The 26130-nt window shown below is 31.4% G+C and overlaps 1 protein-coding gene across 1 annotated transcript; it reads left to right on the top strand.

Annotated features, from left to right (window-relative positions):
- Positions 1–224: 224 nt before the first annotated feature.
- Positions 225–23240, top strand: LOC134268154 (uncharacterized). Its single transcript, XM_062750354.1, has 20 exons — positions 225–248; positions 2436–2547; positions 5267–5366; positions 6288–6397; positions 6885–7070; positions 7605–7692; positions 8066–8184; positions 8424–8579; positions 8876–8923; positions 10717–10764; positions 12651–12686; positions 12951–12998; positions 13364–13408; positions 13540–13587; positions 13917–13964; positions 14506–14550; positions 15402–15446; positions 16076–16120; positions 17131–17175; positions 22335–23240. Exons 2-20 carry the CDS (start codon positions 2478–2480, stop codon positions 22589–22591), a joined length of 1587 nt encoding a protein of 528 aa, XP_062606338.1. The 5' UTR covers positions 225–248; positions 2436–2477; the 3' UTR covers positions 22592–23240.
- Positions 23241–26130: the final 2890 nt, after the last annotated feature.

Here is a 26130-nt window from a genome sequence, read left to right as displayed (position 1 = left end):
AATGATATTTGTTTAGCAAATATCCATCTCACCTCGTGTAAACTTGTTAAATGTCACTTTATTTAAAAAGAAGAAAGGAATTGTCATAGCCTGAGCCTTACCCAGCAATTAAACTCCTCGAGTCGAACTGATTCAAAAAAAAATATGTCGCTACTCGAAGTCCAATCTGACACTCAATCGATTTCACTTACATTGACGCCTTAAAAATTTTTCAAAAATGACCGATATGGATTGAGATAAATTTCAAGGTAAGTTCTAGATTTTTAAGGTGTAATATTTTTGAATTTAAAAGATGCATTAAAAAATCGACTTTAAGGTCTAATATTTTTATTATATAAAAGATAAAGATGCATTAAGAAATCGTCATATATAAATTATTTGTAGTCATACAATCAAGACTACTAATTATAATCAAATTAAAGCAATTTTCACGCTGTTAAACGGAAGTTTACAAGACAGTTAAGAAATAGTATAAGAATTTTTTCAATGATTTGTAGACAAAAATAACGACCATATTACATGTATGTGCAAATCAAAGTAGTAATGACATTGTATATGAAAAGATGATTCTTGTCGATGCATTTTTTTAATTTGTTATTTTACCTAATTATAGATATATCTCTGATGCAAATTGCTTGGAAGAGTCTCTCTCTCTCTCTCTCTCTCTCTCTCTCTCAATACTACATACATGCAATAAAAATTGATTAGATTTTTCTACAATACCTTTGGTTTTGTCCTGCGTTGGATTTTAATTCTCTCTCTCTCTCTCTCTCTCTCTCTCTCTCTCTCTCTCTCTCTCTCTCTCAGATTGCCTTATATTTGTCAAGAAATTAAACCTTCTTAAGCACATTTTGATAACATGCTGCATATTTTCTCACCATATGTAAAACATATTGAGAGAGCCATGACAAATACATAATATAATTAATTGTGAAGTACATGTATAAAATATTTCTTTACGAATTCAGATTTTTTTCTGCATTAAATTAGATTTAAATTCGGTCTGATAGTTTCATGTGAACACGCCTTTTAAATGCTGGTATCGCCCTATATTCATAGGACCAATGAAAGTGGATTCGGAAAAAAAACCTCTCATTATTATTTCCGCATACATGTATACAATGAGATTAAGTGTAGCTGTTTAACGCTTTCGCCAATAATTTTTGACACGTAGCAATTAATTCTTTTGTAAACTTTAGTGATATAAAATGATGACAGTCGGTTTACGAAAGTGCGATTCATAAAATCTGAATTAACTTGATTTTTAAAAGGAAAATAAAATTAAAATCTTAACAACAACGGTATACAACATTAAAATTTATTTTCTCTTACATTAAAAGGTGAAAAATAAATTGTTTACAAATGTACATACACTTTACTGAACTTTAATTATAATACTTTTTTTGCTGCATGTTTAAATAAAGTTTTATATTTTCCTTTTTCCTTTAATTGACATAAATTCTCATTTAAAAAAGTTAAAAAAAAAAAATTCTATGAAAGTGAAAAAAAATATATCGACTCTAAATCACTTGCCCATAACAATGTATACGTTTTACATGTAGCTTAGATATAAAGAATATGAAATGTTTGATTTCACACTTAAGGTTTTGCAATGCTTTAAACACACACTTAACATTTCAACCGATAGCAATGCAAATATATATAAGTAATGAACATTTTTTCAATCTTGATATTATTTTGCATACCAGCTATTTGTAAAACTATATCTATAATTATATAATAGTTTTTTTTATTTTATTCAGGTAAAAAAATCACAGAATGTCATGATTCACATTTAAAACATTACAAATTAGCCTACTATTAGAGAAAGAACACACATTATCTCAGCACTATGCTACTAAATGAAGACCTAATTGACATGTACATGCAATTATTATTAAATAAGTTGCATGACACACAGATGATATAGGCCTATAGTACCTGAGCATAGCCAATAAAGTATTTTTAAAAAGCTTTTTTCCAACAGGGTCCTCAAATAACAACTTTGCTAGTAACAAAAATTTCTTAAATATTGGAGTTTAAGCAGAGTACTTTTTTGAATATAGCATAAGACTATGAAAAATGACATGTTTCCAATTGTACCTTAAGAATTGTCATAATTATGCTTATGAAACTATAATAAACAAATAAATAAACAATAACACTTGACAAGCTATTTATGTAGTAACATAGCTTTTGTATTATCCTTTCGCAGAGGACTTAGTGGGAATATAGTAACGCGCTTATGTGTGTTTGAATGTATGTCAGTCAAGCTTGTCCTTGCGCAAAAGGGAAGTGATGTAATTTGCATCCGGGTCACATTGAATGCTGTCTACTTGATTTTTATTATTTTTTTTTTTGAGGGATGCTCCGCTTTGCTATGTCTTTGTTTTGTATATAACCATCATGAGATTCCCAAAATTTCTTTTATTCAGAATGACGTAACAACACAGAGCACTCCAAAGGGTGAATCCCATATGGCAAATCGACATGAAACAGTTCTACCATTCCTGATATTTATGTCAATGATTCATTTTTCACACTCTGGTAAGTTTTACTTTGACTCTTGAAAAAGGATAAGGAGGGGAGTTTTCTAAAATTCTAGACTTACATGTAATATCTAATATTGAAATATTTCTCTCGTGTAGTCAATAAAAAATCAGGCTGGTCCGATATATCTGTTGTTTTCCAAGGTTTTTTTAAAAAGATTTTAATATTTTACGAGCCAGGAAAACATCAGAACCGGCGCCATTATTCTGAAGTTTTTCTGGCAAGAAAAATATCAAAATCGTTTTTTTAAAAAGACCAGAAAAAGCCAGACAAATCGGATTAATAACATCTAAAATGACAAATAAAACTACACAAAAACGGGCGGAAGAACAAATGCTCTTAGAATGTTTAGACTATATCATCTCAAAATTTCTAATATGTGTGTGTGTGAGAGAGAGAGAGAGAGGGGGGGATATGGTTTCCAAAAATAAAGCGTCTTGAAACTAATTTTGAACAAATCCTTGTAGGTTAAGAGTTTTGTTTTTAATACAGAGTTTTCGACTCATTTGAAAATAAAACAAGAGGCCCATGGGCCACATCGCTCACCTGAGCACTGTGGCTAGGCAAAGTATAAATTGGTTTATTATTGAAAAGGTAAAATCCAAAAGTAGTCCCATGAACATCATGGATTTTCTATCTTAGAGAAGATTTTTAAAGAATTTTCCTATATATTTCTATGTAAAACTTTGGTCGGCCATTTTGGCCCCGCCCTACCCCCGGGGGTCATGATTTGAACAAACTTGAATCTACACTACCTGAGGATGCTTCCATATAAATATGATGAATTATGGCTTGGTCATTCTTGAGAAGAAGATTTTTAAAGAATTTTCCTATATATTTCTATGTAAAACTTTGGTCGGCCATTTTGGCCCTGCCCTACCCCCGGTGGTCATGATTTGAACAAACTTGAATCTACACTACCTGAGGATGCTTTCATATAAATATGATGAATTATGGCTCGGTCATTCTTGAGAAGAAGATTTTTAAAGAATTTTCCTATATATTTCTATGTAAAACTTTGGTCTGCCATTTTGGTCCCGCCCTACCCCCGGGGGTCGTGATTTGAACAAACTTGAATCTACACTACCTGAGGATGCTTCCATATAAATATGATGAATTATGGCTTGGTCATTCTTAAGAAGAAGATTTTTAAAGAATTTTCCAATATATTTCTATGTAAAACTTAGGTCAACCATTTTGGCCCCGCCCTATCCCCGGGGGTCATAATTTGAACAAACTTGAATCTACACTACCTGAGGATGCTTCCATATAAATATGATGAATTATGGCTTTGTCATTGTTGAGAAGAAGATTTTTAAAGAATTTTCCTACATATTTCTATGTAAAACTTTGGTCGGCCATTTTGGCCCCGCCCTACCCCCGGGGGTCATGATTTGAGCAAACTTGAATCTACACTACCCGAAGATGCTTCCATATAAATATGATGAATTATGGCTGGGTCATTCTTAAGAAGAAGATTTTTAAAGAATTTTCCTACATATTTCTATGTAAAACTTTGGTCGGTCATTTTTGCCCCGCCCTACCCCCGGGGGTCATGATTTGAACAAACTTGAATCTACACTACCTGAGGATGCTTCCATATAAATATGATGAATTATGGCTTGGTCATTCTTGAGAAGAAGATTTTTAAAGAATTTTCCTATATATTTCTATGTAAAACTCTGGTCGGCCATTTTGGCCCCGCCCTACCCCCAGGGGTCATGATTTGAACAAACTTGAATCTACACTACCTGAGGATGATTCCCCATAAGTTTCATCTTTCCTGGCACAGTGGTTCTTGAGAAGAAGATTTTTAAAACATGCCACCAAATTTTCATTAATTGCCAATTATCTCCCCTTGAATGAGGGCGTGGCCCTTCATTTGAGCAAACTTGAATCCCCTTTACCCAAGGATACTTTGTGGCAAGTTTGGTTGAAATTGGCCTAGCGGTTCTTGAGAAGAAGTCGAAAATGTGAAAAGTTTACAGACAGACGGACAGACGGACAGACAGACGGACGCCGGACAAAATGTGATCAGAAAAGCTCACTTGAGCCTTCGGCTCAGGTGAGCTAAAAAAATCCCAATAAAGTATTGCAATTTACATTTCATAGATGTAGGCCATTGTCATGTGGAAACCTTAATCAAGATTGTAAGTTGGTCTAGATTGTTACGAACGCTTCGTGCCATATTCATAATTCTCTTTTGAATACTTTCATTTAAAACTGCTGGAAAAAAGCCATACTAGAAATGGTTCGATTTTGCTGTTCCAATGCAAACAAATTCCAAGAAGATTTTTCTCCTACTAGATGAGTTTTAATAAAACATTTTACAAATGAAAACAATTCACCAAACGTAAATATTTTTTTTTATCATAATTCATTTGAATTTATTGCAATGCATGTACGTAGACACTGCAATCACTTAAAGAACAAAAAATCACAGACTGGGACATTGAAAGGTGTTGCCTTGTTGTGACGTCATTTTTTCGTATGTGTAACGAATCAGTTCCGGTACAAGGTTGATAGGATCTTAGACTGATCATAAGACTATCGCAGTGCTTCAAACTGTAAATGCATCGTGAAATACTGAAAAATAAATGTCTATAATTAATCCCCTGTATTATGTACCATTAATAGTATCACCAACTTAAGATTTTTTCTAGCTACTGCGTATCATCACCCTTTGTTAACATTTATTTTTTGTTTTGTTTTCCAGACACGTTAACATGTACATCATCTGTGACGACCATAAGTTTGAATCCTTCCACTGATCCGATAAAAACCTACAAATATCCTGCAACTGGTTTGTATCCAACGTAAGTGTGCAATAGTTACTCGAATAAATTATAGAAATATATCCAGCAACTGGTCTATATCCAATATAAGTGTGCAATAATTACTCCAAATAAAACCTACAAATATCTTGCAACTGGTCTCTATCCAATGTAAGCGTGCAATAGTTACTCCAAATAAATCCTACAAATATCTTGCAACTGGTCTGTATCCAATATAAGTGTGCAATAATAACTCCAAATAAATCCTACAAATATCCAGCATTTGGCCGCCTGTATTCAATGAAAGTGTGCAATAGTCACCGTGAATACGAGTAAAACTTACAAATATCCTGCAACCAGCAAGAATCTAAACTAAGTGTGCAATTATTACTGCGAAAACCCTACAAATATCCAGCAGTTTGCCTGTGTCCATAGTAAGTGCGAGTAAAACCGATAAATACTCGGTCTGTATCCAGTGTAAGTCTGCAATAATTACAAATGCACTCCGTATAGAACCTACAAACATCTTGCAATCGGCCTGTATCCAGTGTGAGTATGCAGTAATTTCTTTGAAGAAAAAATTCTACAAATATCCTGCAACTGCCCGTATCCAATGGAAGTGTGCAGTAATTACTATGAATAGAGCCTATAAATATCCTACATCTGGTCTCTATGCAATATCAGTATGCGATATTTACTCCGAATAAAATCTTCATACACTGTTTATCCTGCAATTTTTTCCTCAAATTCAATAAGAGTAAAAGGCAATAAATAGTATGAAAATTAGATATTTTGTTGATGTCTAGTCGTGTTAAAATTTTGCCTTGGGTGATATAATTATGAAAAGAGTAAAAGGCAATAAATATATGGAGTGGTTATCCACATACAGAAATTTCTACAAGGAAATAAATGTTTTAATAAAATTACTTCTATTCAATTCCTACTATTGTCCATATTTTACAGAACAACGACATGTAAATGGTTATTTCAGTCCACTGATGCCAGTTCCAGGATTACATTTGAAGTCACCGGTGTTTATGTGGATTGTGGAGACACATTAAAGTTTTATGACGGTTAGATATACTTTCTACTTGTAAAATGTTAAGTCCCATGATACTTCAGATTTCAGCTTAGTACCTCGTGGCTATTCGCCTATTCTTAAAAGATGTATTTTCCTGGTAATATGTTTTTTGATATTGGCAGTCACGTTTAAAGTCATCGTTTTGTAAGTTTTATGGTCGGTACAATGACTATGTCAACAAATCCAATTTATCATTGAGTCAAATGCCGACTGACGTTTTCATACTAATTGTTAGTCAATTATTATACACTAAATTGATGACGGATTTTCCCGTTATTTCCCGATCATGACTAGGAGCACACGGCGGGAGTGACCGGTCATTAGGGGATGCTCACTCCTACATGGTACCTGATCCCATCTCTAATTTTTTGAAAGTGCGTGTTTGCTCTGCTCCTATTTTGTTTTGCTTTAAGGATTTTGCATATTGAATACAGTCCGTTTTTTCCATATTCTTTATGTCAACTATTTCAACACCCCAGGAACATCGTCAAGTGCTACCGCCATTGGAGGCTCTGTGTGTTGTTCTTCGTCTCCCAGTTGTGGTTCCAGTAAACCCCCAGTAACAACCACCGGGAGTAACCTCTTTCTGCAGCTTGATTCAGACGGAACAGCCAATTCTTACGAATTAGGGTTTACAGTTACTGTTGTCGTTGGAAAAGATGAATGTAAGAGATTTATAACAAAATTTGTTTTGCTTTTTTAATATCAGTTCCAAAACAACTTACTTCAGTTACTTCAAATCGGGTTTAATTAAAAGTTAAGGAAATTAAACGAAGTGAAGTAAGTTATGAAAAAAACTTTTAAGAAAATAGGCGCAAAAGGTTCATTTTTTACTCAAAGTTTTTATATATAAGGGACCATTTTTTTTGTTCGTTTGTTTGTTTTTGGATTAACTATTCGTAATCGTGTATTCGATTGCCATCTTTATTTACTTGTGAATTATACTGATTATCCAACAATGTAAAAAAAATAATGAAAGTCAACAGAAATCACTGCAAAATCCTGTTCATAATTATATTATTACTATTAACCAATAGATAGAAATGAATCTCGCATATTTTTTTTACTCTTGGTGATTTACTATGATAAAAACCCATATTTCCCAATCTTACATTTATTTCATAATTTTTAGAATAATTAAGGCACATGTTATTAAGGCACAGAATAAAGCAAAAGTTCTCTAACGTTTCTATTTTCAGCCAATTGTTCGGCTTCTAGAACATTTAACATTAATCTTGCTTCATCACTGACCTTGACCTCACCAGAATTCCCCAACAATTACCCCGTGTAAGTTCACAATAACAGTGAAAACTGTCTAATCTGACACCCGTGTAATCCGACACGGTGTGAATTCAGACATTAAATGTGGACCCCATTTTATTATTTTCATATTTCTTCACACTGCAATCCATCACCCATTCTATTCAAAAATAGAATTTGTCTCCCTGCGCATGTCGGATTAGACAGGATTAACTGTAGTAACACCGTTTATGATATGATGTTTATTTTCTTGTATTTTTTATTTTATAATAAGAACAAGAAGTGAAGGATCTTGCAAGACAAAAAATAAAAAAAAAAAAACAGTTTTCTTCTTGGTCGAGAGTAATTTTACCTATTTATTGAAGTATTATGAATTTAATGTATATATTTTTTATTATAGAAGCCGTACCTGTACATACACATACACATATTCAAGCGGAAATGTTCAGTTTGAGTTCATTTATTTGAAAGTGGAGCTGGACAGTGGACGCTGCTTTGATTTTGTAGAAATCTATAATGGTAACAAAAATATAGCTTTTTCTTAAAATGTTTGCATAATCTTTTCTTTTTGAGGCATTAAATTTCTTATTAAAAATTTTTATGTATTTTTTTAATCTATCTTGTTTATTATACTATTTTAAATAATTTGGCAATCATTATTTAAATATTTGATAATTATAATATTATTAATCTAATAATTATAAATAAAAATTTACACGTTTACATATATACATGTAACAATATTTGGCATATAACAGGGTCCTCCACTAGTTCCCCTCTTATTGCCCAAGTGTGTGGAGATTCTGTCCCGGCACAGAATACCTATACGTCTTCTGGAACATCTTTGACAATCAAGTTCAGCAGTGACGTCCAGGTGACGAAGAAAGGGTTTCTGGCTCGTGTGACACCCATCGGTAAGCAAATAGAATTTAATTAAATTATAAAGGGTAGAACTTTATCAATATCAGCTATAACCGTTATGTACAAAAGTATATCTTTCAAATTCCATTAGCATTAACACTACATGTTTAAGCTTTATATGTGTCAGGATTAACAATTGTATAGAAAATGATTAAGGTTAAGAACATTTTCGGTAAGATGGAGGTGTTTTTGAATGACAAATAACAGAGTTTAGCATTTTACGTTTAAAGAAAAGAACGTATTCATTGAAATATTTGTTTACTTATGTAAAAAAAACGTTGTTTGTCAGATCAAAATGCGATTTCCAGCACTGCTACGACAGGAAGCAGCTCCATTGGTAAGGTGATATATGCAAATAAAGCATGAACAGCGCATTGCTTGTTTTAAACATTATATATAAATGTACCTAGGGATGTATTACAAAATGTGAGACCGTATTTGTAATATATGTATTGTACTACATGTGCGTACTGCATTTAATTCAATGTTATGTGTTTGAAGAGTGCATGAATTTTTCTGTGTGTGCAAGGAGGTGGCGAAGTGTTTAATAGGAAACTTTCTTATCTTTTTTCCCTTTAACTGTTTCAAAATATCTAATTCTTAACACTGTAAAATCACATATTTTCGTGGGGTCATTTTTTTCAGGTTTGAGGAAAAATCTTGGTTTTTTGGAAACTTGATTTCGTAGATGGAGAATGGTTTGAAAGTAATGTATATTAAATTTAATATTTCTTGGTGGTCATAATCTGTGGGTCTCTCCTTGCCTAAAAAACAACGAAAATGAAACCCCCAAGAAAATAAGTGATTTCACAGTAGTTGTTCATAAACTCTTTTTAATCATTCATACTTTATCATTGCATCTAGGCATCTGGACAACATTACAAAAAAAATTATGAAATGTTAATCCTGAGAACATGTTTTTATTTTCTTAAAAATGAAAGTGTCATTATCTATTAAATTTCTGAATTGAAATTTCCCAACTCGAGACAATATTATTATTCAGCAGTGCTAGTTTTGGCCTACTTCAGCCCTTTAGTGGAAGCTCAATAAAACTGCAATCACCACAAAATGCAACATTCTATTGCAATATGTTTGTAAAACACGTTTTAATTGGCTTATGTGCTTTGTTTGAAGCAGTAAAACGAGCATTAACATGGGTGAAAGTTTTTCATTGTGACGTTATTCTAGAGCGATGCAAAAACACAATGCTCCGTGACGTATTTCATATCACGAAACTCAACAAAATAAAAATGCAAACAACAAACAAAATGCATAGATTGCATTAGAATTAGATATCTTCTAATTTGGTATTTGCGACCGTTAATGCTGATTTAAAGGTCGCAAACATCCGTTTTACCGGCTCCGCTTACGTGTCGCCGGTAAAATTCAATTTGCGACCATTAAATCAGCATGAACGGTCGCAAATATCAAATTAGAAGATAGTTATTTTTTAATTCTTTTTCGTTTCTTTTACAAAACCAAATAAAAATGTATTCGCTTGAGTAAATCGAATGAAGATAATATGTAACTATTACTATGCCTGCTTATCAATCCCCAAACAGAACAAAGTTATAGTTAATTATTCTTAATCAAAGATTTCAATTTAGAAAATCACTTTTTTGCTATGAATTTCAGACGGATATATTTAAGTCTTTAAGTTTCCTACAATTAATTTTATGGTATTAAAATATTTATTCCATAATAAAGATTGCATCATTGATAAATAATGTACGACATATTGTATGTGTTCTTTAAAAAGCGGGCTTGATTCTTTCGCAGCTTTGGAACAGGCAATGTACGCTTTTCGTGAATACCGCTAAGTATTTACTATAGTAAACTTTAGTAAATTAAAGAAAACTTTTATAGTAAGTTGTTGTTAGGGATTTTTTCGTCAATTTAAAGATGCATTCTAAACCAAAGAAAATCCAGCCAAACTTATTGTCATGCTTTTAAGGCATTAAGCAAGCAACACGGTAAAATTTATTTATAGTGGGAAAATATTGCTATCAATAATGATGTTTTAGTAAATTATTTTCATTAAATAGCAATATATTACTTAACTGATTTATTTGGTCTTCAAATTCATGAATAGTAGTTCAGTATTATGTATAATGATCATTTTTTATTTAGCTTACTTAACAACAAGTACTACTAACGCAGTCACGACTGACACAAATGGTAAGTCTATCTAAGTGTTTGACTGTGTTAATGTTTGAAATTAATATAAAGTATCAAATTATCAACGTATTATAACGTATCAAAAATTACACATTTGTCGACAGCAAATCTACAATGTAATGTCAAAATGTTAACAGGTTTGAAAGAAATGCTCAACCATGCAATTTATTATAACTTCATCATAAATTATCATAATTGTTTTAACTTTGGTAACAGAGATAAATATATGAGAAATACAATGCTACCCAGATTTCTAAACAATAGCAAATATCATTGTTAATGAGCAGTGTCAAAACTAGTCCCTCCGAAGTTGAGATGCAATAGCTTTGTTCTGAAATTACTGGTTCTTTAAACTGAATTGCACATTTACTGTTTTATATTTACATAACATATGCTTTTTGCATATAAGGTGAATGGAAATCTATTGCATTCAAAACGCCATAGCGCAGACAGGGTGCCAAGAGGTTAAAGCATGCATTTTGATGTCATAATCGTTGAATGTTGAGGAAGTGCAACGTCATAAACAAAAATAAAAAATCACGCTCAAATTAACCAGAAGCTGTTACGTTGGCTGATCCATTAACTGTAGCTTACACGAAGGATAACACATAGGGTTTTTTTGAAATGAAAATCACATTTGCAATTAAAGTAGATAGTTAAAAAAAATGTAAATATAAACAATGAATCATTATTTTTTGAAATATATACATGTAGTATCATAGCTGCAACGGTATGTGCAAATAAATTTTCATATAGCGCTAACGCGCGGTACTCAATTTGTTTCCACACACCATAGCAGTTATAATGAATAATGAAGCCACGCCCTCCAGCGTAGCAAAAGTCAACAGTGCTTGACGAGAGGTGATATTCAAAAAAAAAAAAAAAAAAAAAAATAGCGACTGCGCAGAATTAATGCGCGCACGGTTCACTGTTATATACATGCGTATAAAACTTTCAGTATACATGTAATATTATAAATACTGCATGTAGTTGAGTGTAACATTGAAAAAATTTTACCCCAAGAAAACCATTGTCAACCGAGGTGTATATCAGGAGCAGGTTGATAACTATTGTCTTCCCTTTGGATGAAATAATAGAACTTGTAAACATTGTAAGTTGTATATATCATTGATATAATATGTGTGGGATCAGTAAACTATAATTAATACTATGATGACGTCATAGTTGTCTTTTGACATTTTTTGTAAGAATGGGTGGGAGAGCGAGGTTTGTTAAAAGTTAATGTTTTAATGGAAGACATCATTATTATTAAGTCTAAGTAGGTTTGCTTGGATTTGATTTTTTTCTTAAACTTAAACCACCAAGATTAATATGAAATTTGAGTAAACATGAAAGGACCTTCAGTTATTCAAACATTTTTAAAAAAATTAAAAGAAAATGGCTAATCATATGAAAAATATATTTTTTATATAAATTTATTATACCCCTTAGGTGCTTGTGGACAGCCACCCCCGTACATTTCGGGTCAAAAGATTTTCTATTCGTTTTCTTTTCATTTCAATTAATTTTTAATGCACATTTACAATGCATTCTATATAATTATCTAAAAAAAAATCCTTCCACCACCACCCCCAATGAAAAACTAAGCCAGGTTGAATTTTTTTAAGTCATACCAGTGGCATTATAAAAAGATAACTTTTAAAAGTAAAAGTTAAAAGATATTATATTTTAAAATATAGTATAATTTTATCATTGTATATCATAAACTAAAATGAATATTAATAATGTATAATAACAAGATATAAAAGTTAATTTTAAACATTATTTATACAATCAGGTAATTAATATTGATCCTAAAACCAATGTCACACATACGAAATTTAAACATAAACATTTGTCTACTAGTGTGTAATTTCACATTGTAGAACCCTCCACTTTTAGTGATTCAAGCACTACATCGGGTATGTATAAATGGAATTACCCGCTAATGTGAATTATATCTTTAAGTGTGCACTTATTAACTATAGCATACCTAAGCATGTGCGGTTTAATTAAATAATCGCCCATCTATGGTTTGACACTGCAGCACACGAACCTTTTTTCACAAATTCATGTAATTGTAAATGATAAACAAATATTTAAGGGGTAATTTTTGAATTGCAAGTGGTTAAGTGTATTTTTTTTTGTATTTCCTGAGATTTCAGGGGTCTTTATTTACATTATAGAAACTAGTACGCAACAACAATATGAAACAACAACTTATGTCGAGAAAGGTCTGTAGTGGCAAATGTTTAATGAGTTAATTAAGAATATAACCATGCATGCATGATCAACTATAATTTTGTTTGCATGAACGATTTTTCCCTTGTTGCACACATTTCAAATCCATGGTCAAGGATTTTTTTCCAGCGACCATATGATATATAATTCCGTCATTTATAAAGTAACTAGTCTTTTCATTACAATATTGGAAATTTTTTTTTATGTGACTTTACAAATTTTAATGTGTATTAAACATCTGTATAAAATAACTGGGCATATGTTGCGCAATAAGCCTGAGATTATGATATAAAACCTCATAACATGCCTATGCGCATTTCAAAATGTTCATTATATATTTTATGACTCACCATGGTAGAAACAAGTCAACATTATGATGATACCACCACGTATGTTAACACAGGTCTGTAGTTAATATATGCATGTCAAGTACACTTTGATTCATTTACAATTTGAGTGTCTTTATCAATTTATGATATGCATGTTTCTACAGTAATATGTGGAACTGAACGCATTTTTGTTGTAAACACACAGACAAACCATCTTCACATATTGATGACACCACCACGGATATATACGAAGGTGTGTTATATGCATGTTAAAAAAGAAAACTAATTGATTCTTCTCACATTGCTTTTTTTATAACAATTCCATATTTTAAGAAATAATCAAAACTAATGCATACTGTATCAATTAATTGAACATTCAAATTAGATGCTCTGGATAAAACTGAGTGTTGAAACTGAAATACAACCAATGTTCAACCTTTGAATATTAAGTGTAACCTCTCTTCTACCAACAAGAACTACTGCTCTCAAGAAGACAAATAAATCTAAAAATTAACTTCAAAAATATAGTTTGAAGCAGAAATTAAAAAAGTAATCCGTGATTTTTCCAATGTAAAATTGTAGAAACAACTACTGAGGTAGAGGTTAAGACGACCTTGAGTCTCCAGACAGGTCAGCAATGAAGCATATCATATACTCCCTGTGTATTCTCGGAGATATTATAAAGTTATCCTTATATTTTATTATAATGATTCACCTTTTCTCTGATTTGCATGATTTTTTAAAGTTCCGTGTTTGCTTTGTTCCCATTTTGTAATGTTTTATAAACTTTTTAACTCGAATACTAGACTAAGTATATTCTCGTTATCCTACATATTTCACTTTACGGTTTGCATGTTCTAACATCATTATACAGGTATACTACAAATATTCCACATAACACTTAAGTTTTAAAGACGTTTAAAATTATATTTAACATTCAATACTGTTTAATTTATATTTTATTTTGTTTACAATAAATTTTACCTTGTCTTTTTCTTTAATCATTTTTTAAACCATCATTATGATATAAACTTTACGTTCGCAGTGACCTCGCAATAAATATATGTAAACTGGTGCAAAAAAAGAAGCTAAAAATTTTGTCACAATGTTTCCACAAGATTCAGTAAACAATGTGGAGGAAATGTTTTATATGACATTACTTTGTTTCTAGAGTCAACTACTAATATTATAACTCTACAGTCAACTACAATCAAAGGTAAGATGTACACCGATATAAATACTAAAATACAGACTGCATGGACAATTGCTTTTTCTAAAACAGCACGAATTAAGTCCCTTTCCTAACCTGTCCCAACAACCATTCTAAACCCTTGCGTTTGTGTCCCCTGATCGAACATCCAATGAAATATACCACTTCCCTTGCTATTGCCTCCAATTCAATTTTAGTGACTGACAGTCTTTTGTGATCAATCTAATTAAAGAGAACCAAGTCTTTGATTGGGTTTATCATTTCGTTTTTTTTTCCAAGATATCGTAAATTCAAATCATTGAAATCAATCAAAAACAATTGAGATAGGGATTGGTTCATTAAAATGAAAATACGAGTTTTTAAGACAACGGACACATTCTTAATAGTTAAGGAATCGCTGTTTACTAGATTGACTATACCACTGAATAAATCTCAAGTAGAAACATTGGGTAATTTACAGTACAATTCAATTCCTTGAAGCGGACAGGTGGTATTATTACTCATGCTGCGAACCGTCATTTATGTTTCTTGCATACGTACTTCTTTGGAGAGTGATTTCCATATATTGTCATTAAATATAAATATGAATATGAATCAATAAAAATCTTTTGAAAAAAATGAAATATACGTATTTTTTTCATGTTAAATAGCCCTAACCAATTGATTTTGTATACAAAGTCTGTCCGGGTAAATTTACATCCTTGTAAGGCACTTGACCTTTTACTTGGATAAATTTACTTTCAATTGATAACATCGAAAAATTAACATACTTAACTTACGAATAATTATCTCTAAAAAAAAACAGTTATAAATTTAGATAATCAAAATTAAAAATTACAAAAATCTATTATTTGTAGAAGACACAACAGAGAGGGTAACATCACAAACAACAGCAGTCGTAGGTACGAGGCGCATGACTCGAATTGTTCTTATATACATGTATTTGTGTTTGTTCTCATTTTTGTCTTTACTCTGGCTCTGTAATTGCAGTCATTTTAAAAGTGCATAAAATATTTACAAGAATTATTCTAACCTACTTTAATTCATACGATACGATATTACATGACTTGGGAAAGTTTTCGCATTTTAAACCGCGAAGACAATTTTCCCATCAAAAATGGCTTCAAATTGAGCATATGGTAAAAGTAACGTGAAGCAGAGTAATATGTTTTCTACGTAACTCATGCTGCGAACCGTCGTTTCTTTTTCATTGCATTCCTAGCAATCTGGAGAGTGACATCCTTATATTTAAATTCAGTGTAAATATAAATCAAAAACGCTTTTTAATAGAAATGAAATATACGAATTATTCAATGTTAAAATTTCCCTTCTAGTTGATATTGTATGTACAAAGCCAATTCGGATAAGTCTACATGCTTTTTAGGCACTTGACCTTTAACTTGGATAAATTAACTTTTTATTTACTATATCGAGAAATTAACACACTTAACATACGATTAATTATCTTTTATAAAACAGTGGGGAATGTTAATAATCAAAATTAAAAATAAAAAAAAAATATTATTTGTAGAAGAAACAACAGAGAGGGTGACATCACAAACAACATCTGTAGTAGGTAGGAGGCGCATGACTCGATCTGTTCTTATATACATGTAAATTTTTTGGTTTTCTTTAAGACTTAACTCTGCGTCTCAAATTGCACCCATTTTAAAAGTGCATGATGTGATATTTACAAGAAATATTTTGTATCATTTAAGAATTAAGCTATTTTTAACTTATACAATATAACATAATTTGGGGACAGTTTTACATGTCGCAAGCTCGTGCATTTGTACAGCCAACTTATGCCAATATTCACCAATATAAGTTCAATAACCGTATATTATTATATAGCTAATAAATAGTCTCTAATAAAATACTACCAAAAATCTAGAGAATTTTAGCGTTCAGTATTTTGATGTTTTATTTAACGCTGAGTTTGTATTGCATATTACGAGTATGCCCGAAACATTCCGAATACGAGCGTTATGGAACGCCCCGTTGCAAACAAAAGTCGTCTGGTCAAATTCTCAGAGCTAAATAAATGAAAGGAAGTTTGATTATAGAGACATTCTAAAGAATAATATCTACACGCTGCTTTATTTGTTTCCAAATTCTATAAACGATTTTATTCATGATTTCTTGATAAATCAGATTTATCGAAAAATAAAAGTAAAATTGAAGTAAGATATTCGGGTGTATACAATGCAAATAGAGGGAAATATCGGGTAATATTTAAGTGTCTTATAATATTGAGTTATATCTATGAGTCGAAAGATTTTTCCTAAACATATTATTTTGTGTCCCTATTTAAAGATGGGTGATGCATGTGTTTTTGAACTACATACCCTTTTTTTATCTGTCTAGGTTTCAAACATCTTTCCTCTACAAAAGAGACGACTTTTTTCCTCCCGATATTTTATAACTCTATTCTTAACACGTTAATTAATGTTCGTTTTAGAATTTATTTGCTACACAAGAAATGTTGACTTTTTATTTATCTCAATTTTTTATTTATTAGAAACAAAAAATTAATGCCAATTAAAAAAAAAAAAAATAAAATCGTATGTAACAATTTGTTTCTAGACACAACAAAACAAGATGTTTCGCAAAGATTATTCGCAGTAAGAGGTATGAAAAGCATGTACCTTAAAATAGGTTATGCACAAGCACGTCTCCTATCTCCGCTTTACAAGTGTTAAAATAAAAATAGATATAAGACTTTTATTTCTGTTTTGAAAATGATTTCCGTAAAAAATTAAATCAAAATTTTGTAAAAACTCAATTTTTCGTTAATGTCAATGAAATCATTGTAACTGCATGAATGAAAGCAATATATGCATAATGATTGTTTTTATTGAATTGTGTTTTATTATAAAATATAGAGGCATGCAGAATATACATGAGTTGCACAAAATAACTACATATAATTCAAACTGATGTTTTATTTAAAAAGAGATCTTACTAATCTTTATAAGAAATACGCACTTTAACTCTTGATTCCCGCCTACATTTTGCAACCTTTTGATTTAATATAAATGGCAATTTGGCTATAATTTTTTTAATTCAAAGAACAGTTCAATGGAAATTAATGAATTGTCATAATACCAGCGCTAAATAGTAAATTATTCATACCTCAAGCTCCTGAAAAAATAGGATGGGTGGGGTTGGGGGTAGACGATATTTATGTTCCCCAAACGAAGTTGGGGAACATATTGTTTTTACTCTGTTTCTTATTATTATTATTCTTATTATTATTTTTCTTCTTCCTGGGAAAATTTTGTCCACGAGTGATCTTGTAAACTACACATCCGACTTAGGTGAAACCTTTTTAGGGTTAGTAGGCATGTTATGTAGAGTTGCCAAACAAAGGTCATTTTGCGCGCACGTGCTTGCAAGAGCGCGCACGTGCAATAGGTGAAATTACCAATATAATGGATATTGCCGTAACTTTTCTATTTTTTGATGAAATTTTTTGAAACTCATAATGTAAGGATACATTAGTAGTATAGACAAGATAGCATGGTCAAATAGCAAGATCTCACGCGCATGCACGTGCGCTTTGCTCTGATTGGCTGAAACTAAAGTCTCAATAACTTTCTTGTTTTTTGTCATAATCCTTTGAAATTTTGAACATAGTCCTACATTATGAAGATCTACCGCATGATATATAAGAATTTTCATGGAAGCATGCGCATGTGCGTGTGCTGCAAGCTGATTGGCTGAAACTTTAAATGGCAATATCTCCTTTGTTTTTTGACGAAATTCTTTGAAATTTAGAATATAGTCATGCATTAGGATATCCTACAAAATGATATAGAAAAAAATCATGAAATCACGCGCATGCACGTGTGCTGCAATGTGATTGGCTGAAACTTTAAATTGCTATTTCTCCTTTTTTTTGACGAAATTCTTTGAAATTTAAAATTTAGTCATGCATTAGGATATCCTACAAAATGATACAAAAAAAATCATGAAATTACGCGCATGCACGTGTGCTGCAATCTGATTGGCTGAAACTTTAAATGGCTATAACTCCCTTGTTTTTCAACCAAACAGGATGGGATTTAGAACATATAGATAGATGTAAGGGACTCCTACAAGAATGTATGATCATCATGCACGTGCACGCACGTGCGTGCATTTGAAACGAGTATATTTAAAAGTACTCTTGAATGAGTGATTTTTATTACTTTTGGACTGAATGCTTTAATGTATAGTATATTAAAATATATGAATAGTGTAGACAAGATGATATGGTCATAACGCACATGCATTCACATGCGCACGGGTGCAATGCTAAAGATTGAATATAATTGGTATCCTTCTGGGAAAACGTTGTTAAAGTAAAAAATGCACAGAGTTTGTCTTATTTTATGAAGCTTACAGGGAATATGGCACCGAAAAGGAGTTGGGGAGCGTTTGGGGAACATCTGTAACGGTTCCCGTTACAATTAGCACTAGTTTCCATTGAAATTGGGCTGTCAAGCATCACCATATTTTGAAATAGTCTTGGATACGATTAAATGTTCCTTATATCTTTTCTTATGTTTTAGGCAAATAAATAAAACATAAATATATCAATTAAATATACGGTTTCAGTTTTTAATCGCTTTGATTTTGGTGGGAAATAAGCATTTTTGTCGTTTTTTGTCAATAAACATATCCCCCCCCCCCTTGACTCATAAAAAGCTTTGGTATGAATTTGTGAAATAACAGTCCATGTAACATGTAAAAAGGAATTTTTGTGTCACGCGGGAGAGGTTTTGAAAAATATTTTCCGTTTTCTATAGTGAAAAACACAAGTTTTAATAAAATTTTAGGGTTAACTCTCCTTGTTTTCCCAATTAAGTAATGCTTTATAAAAATCCATATAATTATCTATAAAAAATATTAAAAATTCATCGAATATGTTAACTTTTGAAAATTGACTTGGAGGCAGGCGGGAGAACAATACTATCGTTCGCAGTTCTTACTAGTCTTGAACATTTGTAGAACACCAACCTTTATATTTCAAATGTTTGTTGTCATTCACATACATACATGCATAAATGTTTTTGACATCAGGGCAAGGATCAGCTATTTGTAAATAATAACGGCCGTCACTTTTGAAATTGAAATAAACAAGAATATAATTTTTTTTATGATTCATAAAGTTGTATTTATAATTTTCTAATATTAAAGAGATAGAATAAACAAATAAATCTTTTTATTTTAAGAAATAAAATTATTATTACCAAATTTGTATAAAATTGTCCAATTTTTGCGCATGCTTATAAGAGATTTTCCAACCTATGTGTCAAAAATGTAATTTTTAAAAATCCCTTTAATTAACTTTAATTTATATACTACAATTCTAAAAGATGGATGTTTACCTTACAATTCTAGATAAAAATAATTACTATTTGCTTATCATTATCCCGAGAAAAATAGCTTTGAATTTGAATAACGGACGTTACGAGTGTCGGTCAACATGATGGGTTAACTTTAAACATTGAAATTAATGTAATTGTATTAAAAATACACAAATATTTTATATTTAGCTTTAACTTTAATGCATACTCAACGGATTCTTTTCAATAACGTTTGTGTAAAAGGATTAAAATAATAAATTTTTGCACATTTATCAAAGGTGCACAATTAGTGTCGGTCAAATTCGTAACGTCTGTAATTTGGGTCGTAAAATGGCTTTTACAATGCGGAATATCTAATCAGTTCGGTTTTTTCTATTAGTTTTACCACACATTTGCAGTAAACGTCATGAAAAGCGACTGTGATACGTAAAATAGAGGCAAAGTGGGCGAGTTTGTATTGTCGGTCAATAACTTCTTACTAGATAACAGACGTCACGCTTATTACTGAATGAGATTCATATAAAATTTATTGATAAAATGGACAAGCCATGTTCTCCAATGTGTTAAAATCTATAATAGTTATTGTTTGACACACGTTTAAGTATTTTTCTAGAACTATTACGATCATAGAGGACATTTGGTGTTCGGCAGTTAAATTTTGACTGACATAACAATGTCAAACCATAACTGCTGAAGCACAGTGATTCGATTATGTTACGAGGAAATTTTATGGACATATTTTTTTCAATAAGATAGAAAGAAAATATAATATTTACCTGTTAAAGTCGCATTTTTTCCTGTCTTCGTACATTATTAACATAACAATATTTGGCTGTTACATGTTGACAAGAAATTGTAAAACGGATATGGCATGTTGACACCTTTTCTGGTCAAATAATAACTTCTTTACGCAGTATGATAATATTATAATGAAATTTGGAGTATTTGTCTATATTTTAAGGTAATTAGCAGAGGTATAACTCATTTATTTTCTTTTCAGATGCTTTGCTACCAGCTTTTTAGGATTTTCTTGGCTGATTGCCTGTTATTATTTGACCATTGTCAAAATTTAAATCTGTACTGATACAAGATTTTTTTCTTATTATTTCGTTAAAGATAAAATTTTATTAGTAAACTTCGGTTGTATATTAATGAAGAACAAATAATAAAATTACTAAATAAAAATTACAAAGCTGTAGAGAGTTAAAATATCCCTTCCGAGAATAACTGTGAGGGATGTTATAATGTAACATCCGTCACAGCGCTTAAAATTCATGAAAATACTTTCAGTAGTTTTAATTAGTATTAAAAGAATGTTTAAATGGAGTTGTATTTGACAAATTAACTTCATTGCATGTATTTAAAGTCGTGTGTATTCTTAAAAAAACTTACGAAATGCGTTAAAAAGCGTCGTCAATGTAACCTCCGTAACTACCTTACTTCATATTGTCAATTTGTCAAATATAACATCCGTTTATTATACAGGATAAAACATTCTTCAAGAAAGAACTATTGTATCCTGTTCTGCTTTTTAATGAAAAACTAGTGTTATTTCCTCATTTAGTGAAGAAAAAACTCACGGTAAACATGATTTCTGTGCAGAAAAACGAATGATGAAAATGCTATAGTAGGAAAAATTGATGTCACCTCCGTCACGATTAATTGTGCCTTATTAATTTTACAGATAGGTCATAGAAGTTTGTCTACTTCGTCCCAAGTAAAAGTGTGGTCAGGTCCATGCATATGATGGTCTTTTTTTGGTTCTCTGTAACGCGAAATAACTTAAAAATTCACATTATATGTGTCAACATAACGCCCATCACTTTTTGATCACCTATATTTGGATGCGATTTTCTTAAAAAATAAAAATGCAATTATCTTTTCTTATTAAATTAATGAAAGAAGGTATAGATATAAATGTATTTAATTAGAAAAAATGTAAAAATATTGACACAATTTTTTTCACTGTGACGGCCGTTATTATTTACAAATAGCTGATCCTTGCCCATCATATAGTACAAATAGTTGATTTTGAAGTTAGTGTTTTGATAAATATGTTTTATCATATGATATTGGAGGTTCATCGTTAGTTGAGGTTCTCTCTAGATTAAAACGAAGTGTCCATTTACCAATACGCCAAGTACTAATTAAAAGATACAAATAAAAGGTACAAGGTACATGTGTTTTGGCTGCACAGTTTCCGCTTCTTTCAAAGAGTCAATAATTAAAGCATGGTGAGGTAACGGTTAAAGTATATTTATTTATTCATACTGCATGGCGCTCTGTTCCCATTGTACACGCGGCATTTTGAGTTAAACAAACAGGTATTTGCCAACAGATTGTTTTTCAAACTTCACTGTGACATCAAAAAACGAGGCTCAAGGTTTTTCCCTGTTTTTATTCCTAATGTGGCTATTAATTTGATTTTCCTTTCAGGCAATAACAGTCCGTCTGTAGCTGACAGTAATGGTACTAATGGTGGAGTCATCGCAGCAGGCGTCATAGTGGCATTGGTTGCAATTGCCTTATTTGTGGCGGGAGGTTTCATATTCTTTAAAAAGAAACAAAGTCGGTCCATTAATTTTTATGACGAAAAAAAGGATGAGGAGAAACGAGAAAAAATTCCGGACGGAGAAAATCAAACGAGCATTCAGCTATCACTTCCCCCTGCTGGAACTAAATGTGTCACGTGATCAATATTCTCCATAGTATGGGTTTTCTTTAAATATCTATTTTAAATATTTTTTATATATTTTAAAAATATTTTTGTTTTTTAAGGAATATGAACAAATTTTTTCTACTTTCTATTCATTGGATATAAAAATCATCAATGTTTAACATTATTTTAATATGTTTTAGATATATATGCATAACTAAGTTTTAAGGACATCTTATGAGTAACAGATAACTTGAATGAAAGAACGTTATGTGTTAATCGTATTTCTGCTATATAGCATCAGATTATAATCCATGTCTGATAATAAATACATTCAAAATACTACCGATCTAAGTGATGATTTTTAAAATGAAATTCATGTTTATTTCTTTAATAGAGACTTATGATTTTCAGGAAATAGACTAGATACAATAAAAGTGATTATTCATGATCATTTATATATAGACCTTTAAAACATTTCTACTTGATGAAATTACGAATGAATAACATCCAGAAAACTCAATATCACTGTAAATGTTCTCAATGACGGCAAATATCAATTTTGTGTACACATTTTTTGTGATAATATCAAGTCTGAAAGTTTCCATTACATGTTTAAGCTGTACTTTCTTTCATATGTCTTGCATGAAATTCAATACAGAACCCAATAAAATCGTTAAAAAGTCGGACGGTTTAGCTCTTTTTTAACGTTATTTAAACTATTTTGCATGTGATGTGTATATGTAGAAAAAAAAATAGAAAAAAAGTCATGTAAAACCATTTTCCTAATTTCTGATATTAATTAATGTTTTACATGGACAATGCTAAATGAGATGTTTATATCATATGTTATATTTGTTGACGATGTAAAAATGTTAATTATCAGCTTAATTTGTGTATTTGATATTCATTTTAGTTTCCAAAGAGTAAAACCCTAATTTTCTATCAGGAAGAAAACGCTAAGTCAACACAAAAATACAATGGATATGAAAATATAATCAGTCGATTTTTTTCATTGTATCAATACAGTCGATAAGTTATAGAAATTGAAATCTTTACTGCAAGAAGGATATGAAGATAACGAACAATACAAAACAGGAGCAGAACAATTCAAAGTATTTGTATATGCCAAACGATAGAAACTGTCTTGACCATATCATGTTATAAAGAAATGCTGGAAGTTCATACTTTATAAAAAAGACTGGTTTTTAAACTGAGAGTGCCATTTTATTGAACCAAGGTCAATTGGTCAAGTTCAAGGTCATTTACAAAAGAATTACTACAGTAGTCTTCAAGTTGGGTACGTAGATTTACCTGTAAAATTTTTGACCAGGTAATTATTTTCTAAGGGATAAATCTTGAAAATTCGAATTTTAGGAAAGATCTATTATGAGTATATCATCTTTTGTCACAGCGAAAGAATCGGTAATGAAAGTTAAATTATCACCTTTTGATAATTAAAACAATAGTATTAAACCATAACAGTTCGTAAAAAAATTAACTATTCAGAAGGACACACCTGACACTTATTTATCTACATGTAGTATATACTTACATATCCAATAAATATACAAGTCAGATATAATGATGATTCATGCCCTGTTTTTAAGTTGATGTCCAGTTGGTCTTAATCTATGTGTACTTTTTATCTATACAAACTACTGTTGTTAGAAAAAAATATAAAAACAAAGAGGCATATTTTCTGTAAAAGAAACATTGAAAAACTGAATTAACTCAAGTATGGTCTTTGTTCTTGTAATTTACTAGGAAATAATCTATGCTAACATAATTATCAATGATAGCTTTTTTTCACATTAAAGTCAAACAGTTTTAAACAGATAGCATATGATTCATTTTTTTTAAATTCAAAAGAATAGTATAATACAATTTATCATTAAGTCAAATGCTCACTGACATTTTTGATAACAATTGATAGTCTATTATTTACACACTGAATTGACGACGGATTTTTCCGTTATTTCCCGATCATGACAAGGAGCACTTGGCGGGTGTAAACCGATCGACAATGGATACTCACTCCTTCATTACACTAAATCCTACCTTTGATGTTTTGGAGGTCCGTATTTGCTCCATTCCTATTTTGAATTGTTTTATTGACTTCTGAGGTTAAATACCTGAACCTCCATATTCTTATAATACAAATAAATACATAGATAATTAAATTCCATTGAAAATTCTCTTTTAAAAAATGATATGACTTTTGATACTTTCATTTTCAGCTGCAAAAATATTTTATTGAACATGTAAATATCAAACATATTTTGAGAACAAGAGGCCCATGGGCCACATCGCTCACCTGAGAAGCTTTGACCATTCTGTTCTTTAACAGATTTCCCCCTTGTTATACATAATGCATCCCCACCCTACCCCACTGATCATAATTTAGACATTTTGAAATCTACACTACCCCATAATCCTTCCATGGGCACATATGTTTCAGCTTTTTTGGCCCAGTGGTTCTTGAGAAGAAGATTTTCAAAGATTTTTCCTATATATTTCTATGTAAAACTTTGATGCCCCTATAATGGCCCCGCCCTTCCCCCGGGGGTCATGATTCCTACAATTTAGAATTAACACTACCCCAGAATGCTTCCACATAAGCTTCACTTTTTCTGGCCCAGAGGTTCTTGAGAAGATTTTCAAAGATTTTTTCTATATATTTCTATGTAAAACTTTGATACCCCATTGTGGCCCTACCCTTCCCCTGGGGGTCATGATTCCTACAATTTAGAATTTACACTACCCCAGAATGCTTCCACATAAGCTTCACTTTTTCTGGCCCAGTGGTTCTTGAGAAGAAGATTTTCAAAGATTTTTCCTATATATTTCTATATAAAGCTTTGATTCCCCATTGTGGCCCCGCCCTTCCCCCGGGGGTCATTATTTGAACAATTTAGAATCTACATTATACCAGGATGCTTCCACATAAGTTTAAGCTTTTCTGGCTCAGTGGTTCTTGAGAAGAAGATTTTCAAAGATTTTTCCTATATATTTCTATGTAAAACTTTGATTCCCCATTGTGGCCCCGCCCTTCCCCCGGGGGTCATGATTTGAACAATTTAGAATCTACACTACACCAGAATGCTTCCACGTAAGTTTCAGCTTTTCTGGCCCAGTAGTTCTTGAGAAGAAGATTTTCAAAGATTTTTCCTATATATTTCTATGTAAAACTTGGATTCCCCATTGTGGCCCCGCCCTTCTCCCGGGGGTCATGATGTGAACAATTTAGAATCTACACTATACTAGGATGCTTCCGAATAAGTTTCAGCTTTTCTGGCCCAGTGGTTCTTGAGAAGAAGATTTTCAAAGATTTTTCCTATATATTTCTATATAAAAATTTGATTCCCCATTGTGGCCCCGCCCTTCCCCCGGGGGTCATGATTTGAACAATTTAGAATCTACACTACCCCAGGATGCTTCCACATAAGTTTCAGCTTTACTGGCCCAGTGGTTCTTGAGAAGAAGATTTTTTAATGACCCAACCCAATTTTTCTCTTTTCTTGATTGTCTCCCCTTGCGAGGGGATATGTCCCTTCATTTTAACAATTTAAATTC

Source organism: Saccostrea cucullata, unplaced genomic scaffold (genome assembly GCF_032062105.1).
Source record: "Saccostrea cucullata isolate Sc308-1 unplaced genomic scaffold, CSIRO_AGI_Scuc_v1 ctg283, whole genome shotgun sequence".
NCBI classification, from domain to species: Eukaryota; Metazoa; Mollusca; class Bivalvia; order Ostreida; family Ostreidae; genus Saccostrea; species Saccostrea cuccullata.
Note: the sequence above shows the minus strand (reverse complement) of the source record. Positions and strands in the feature narration are given on the sequence as shown.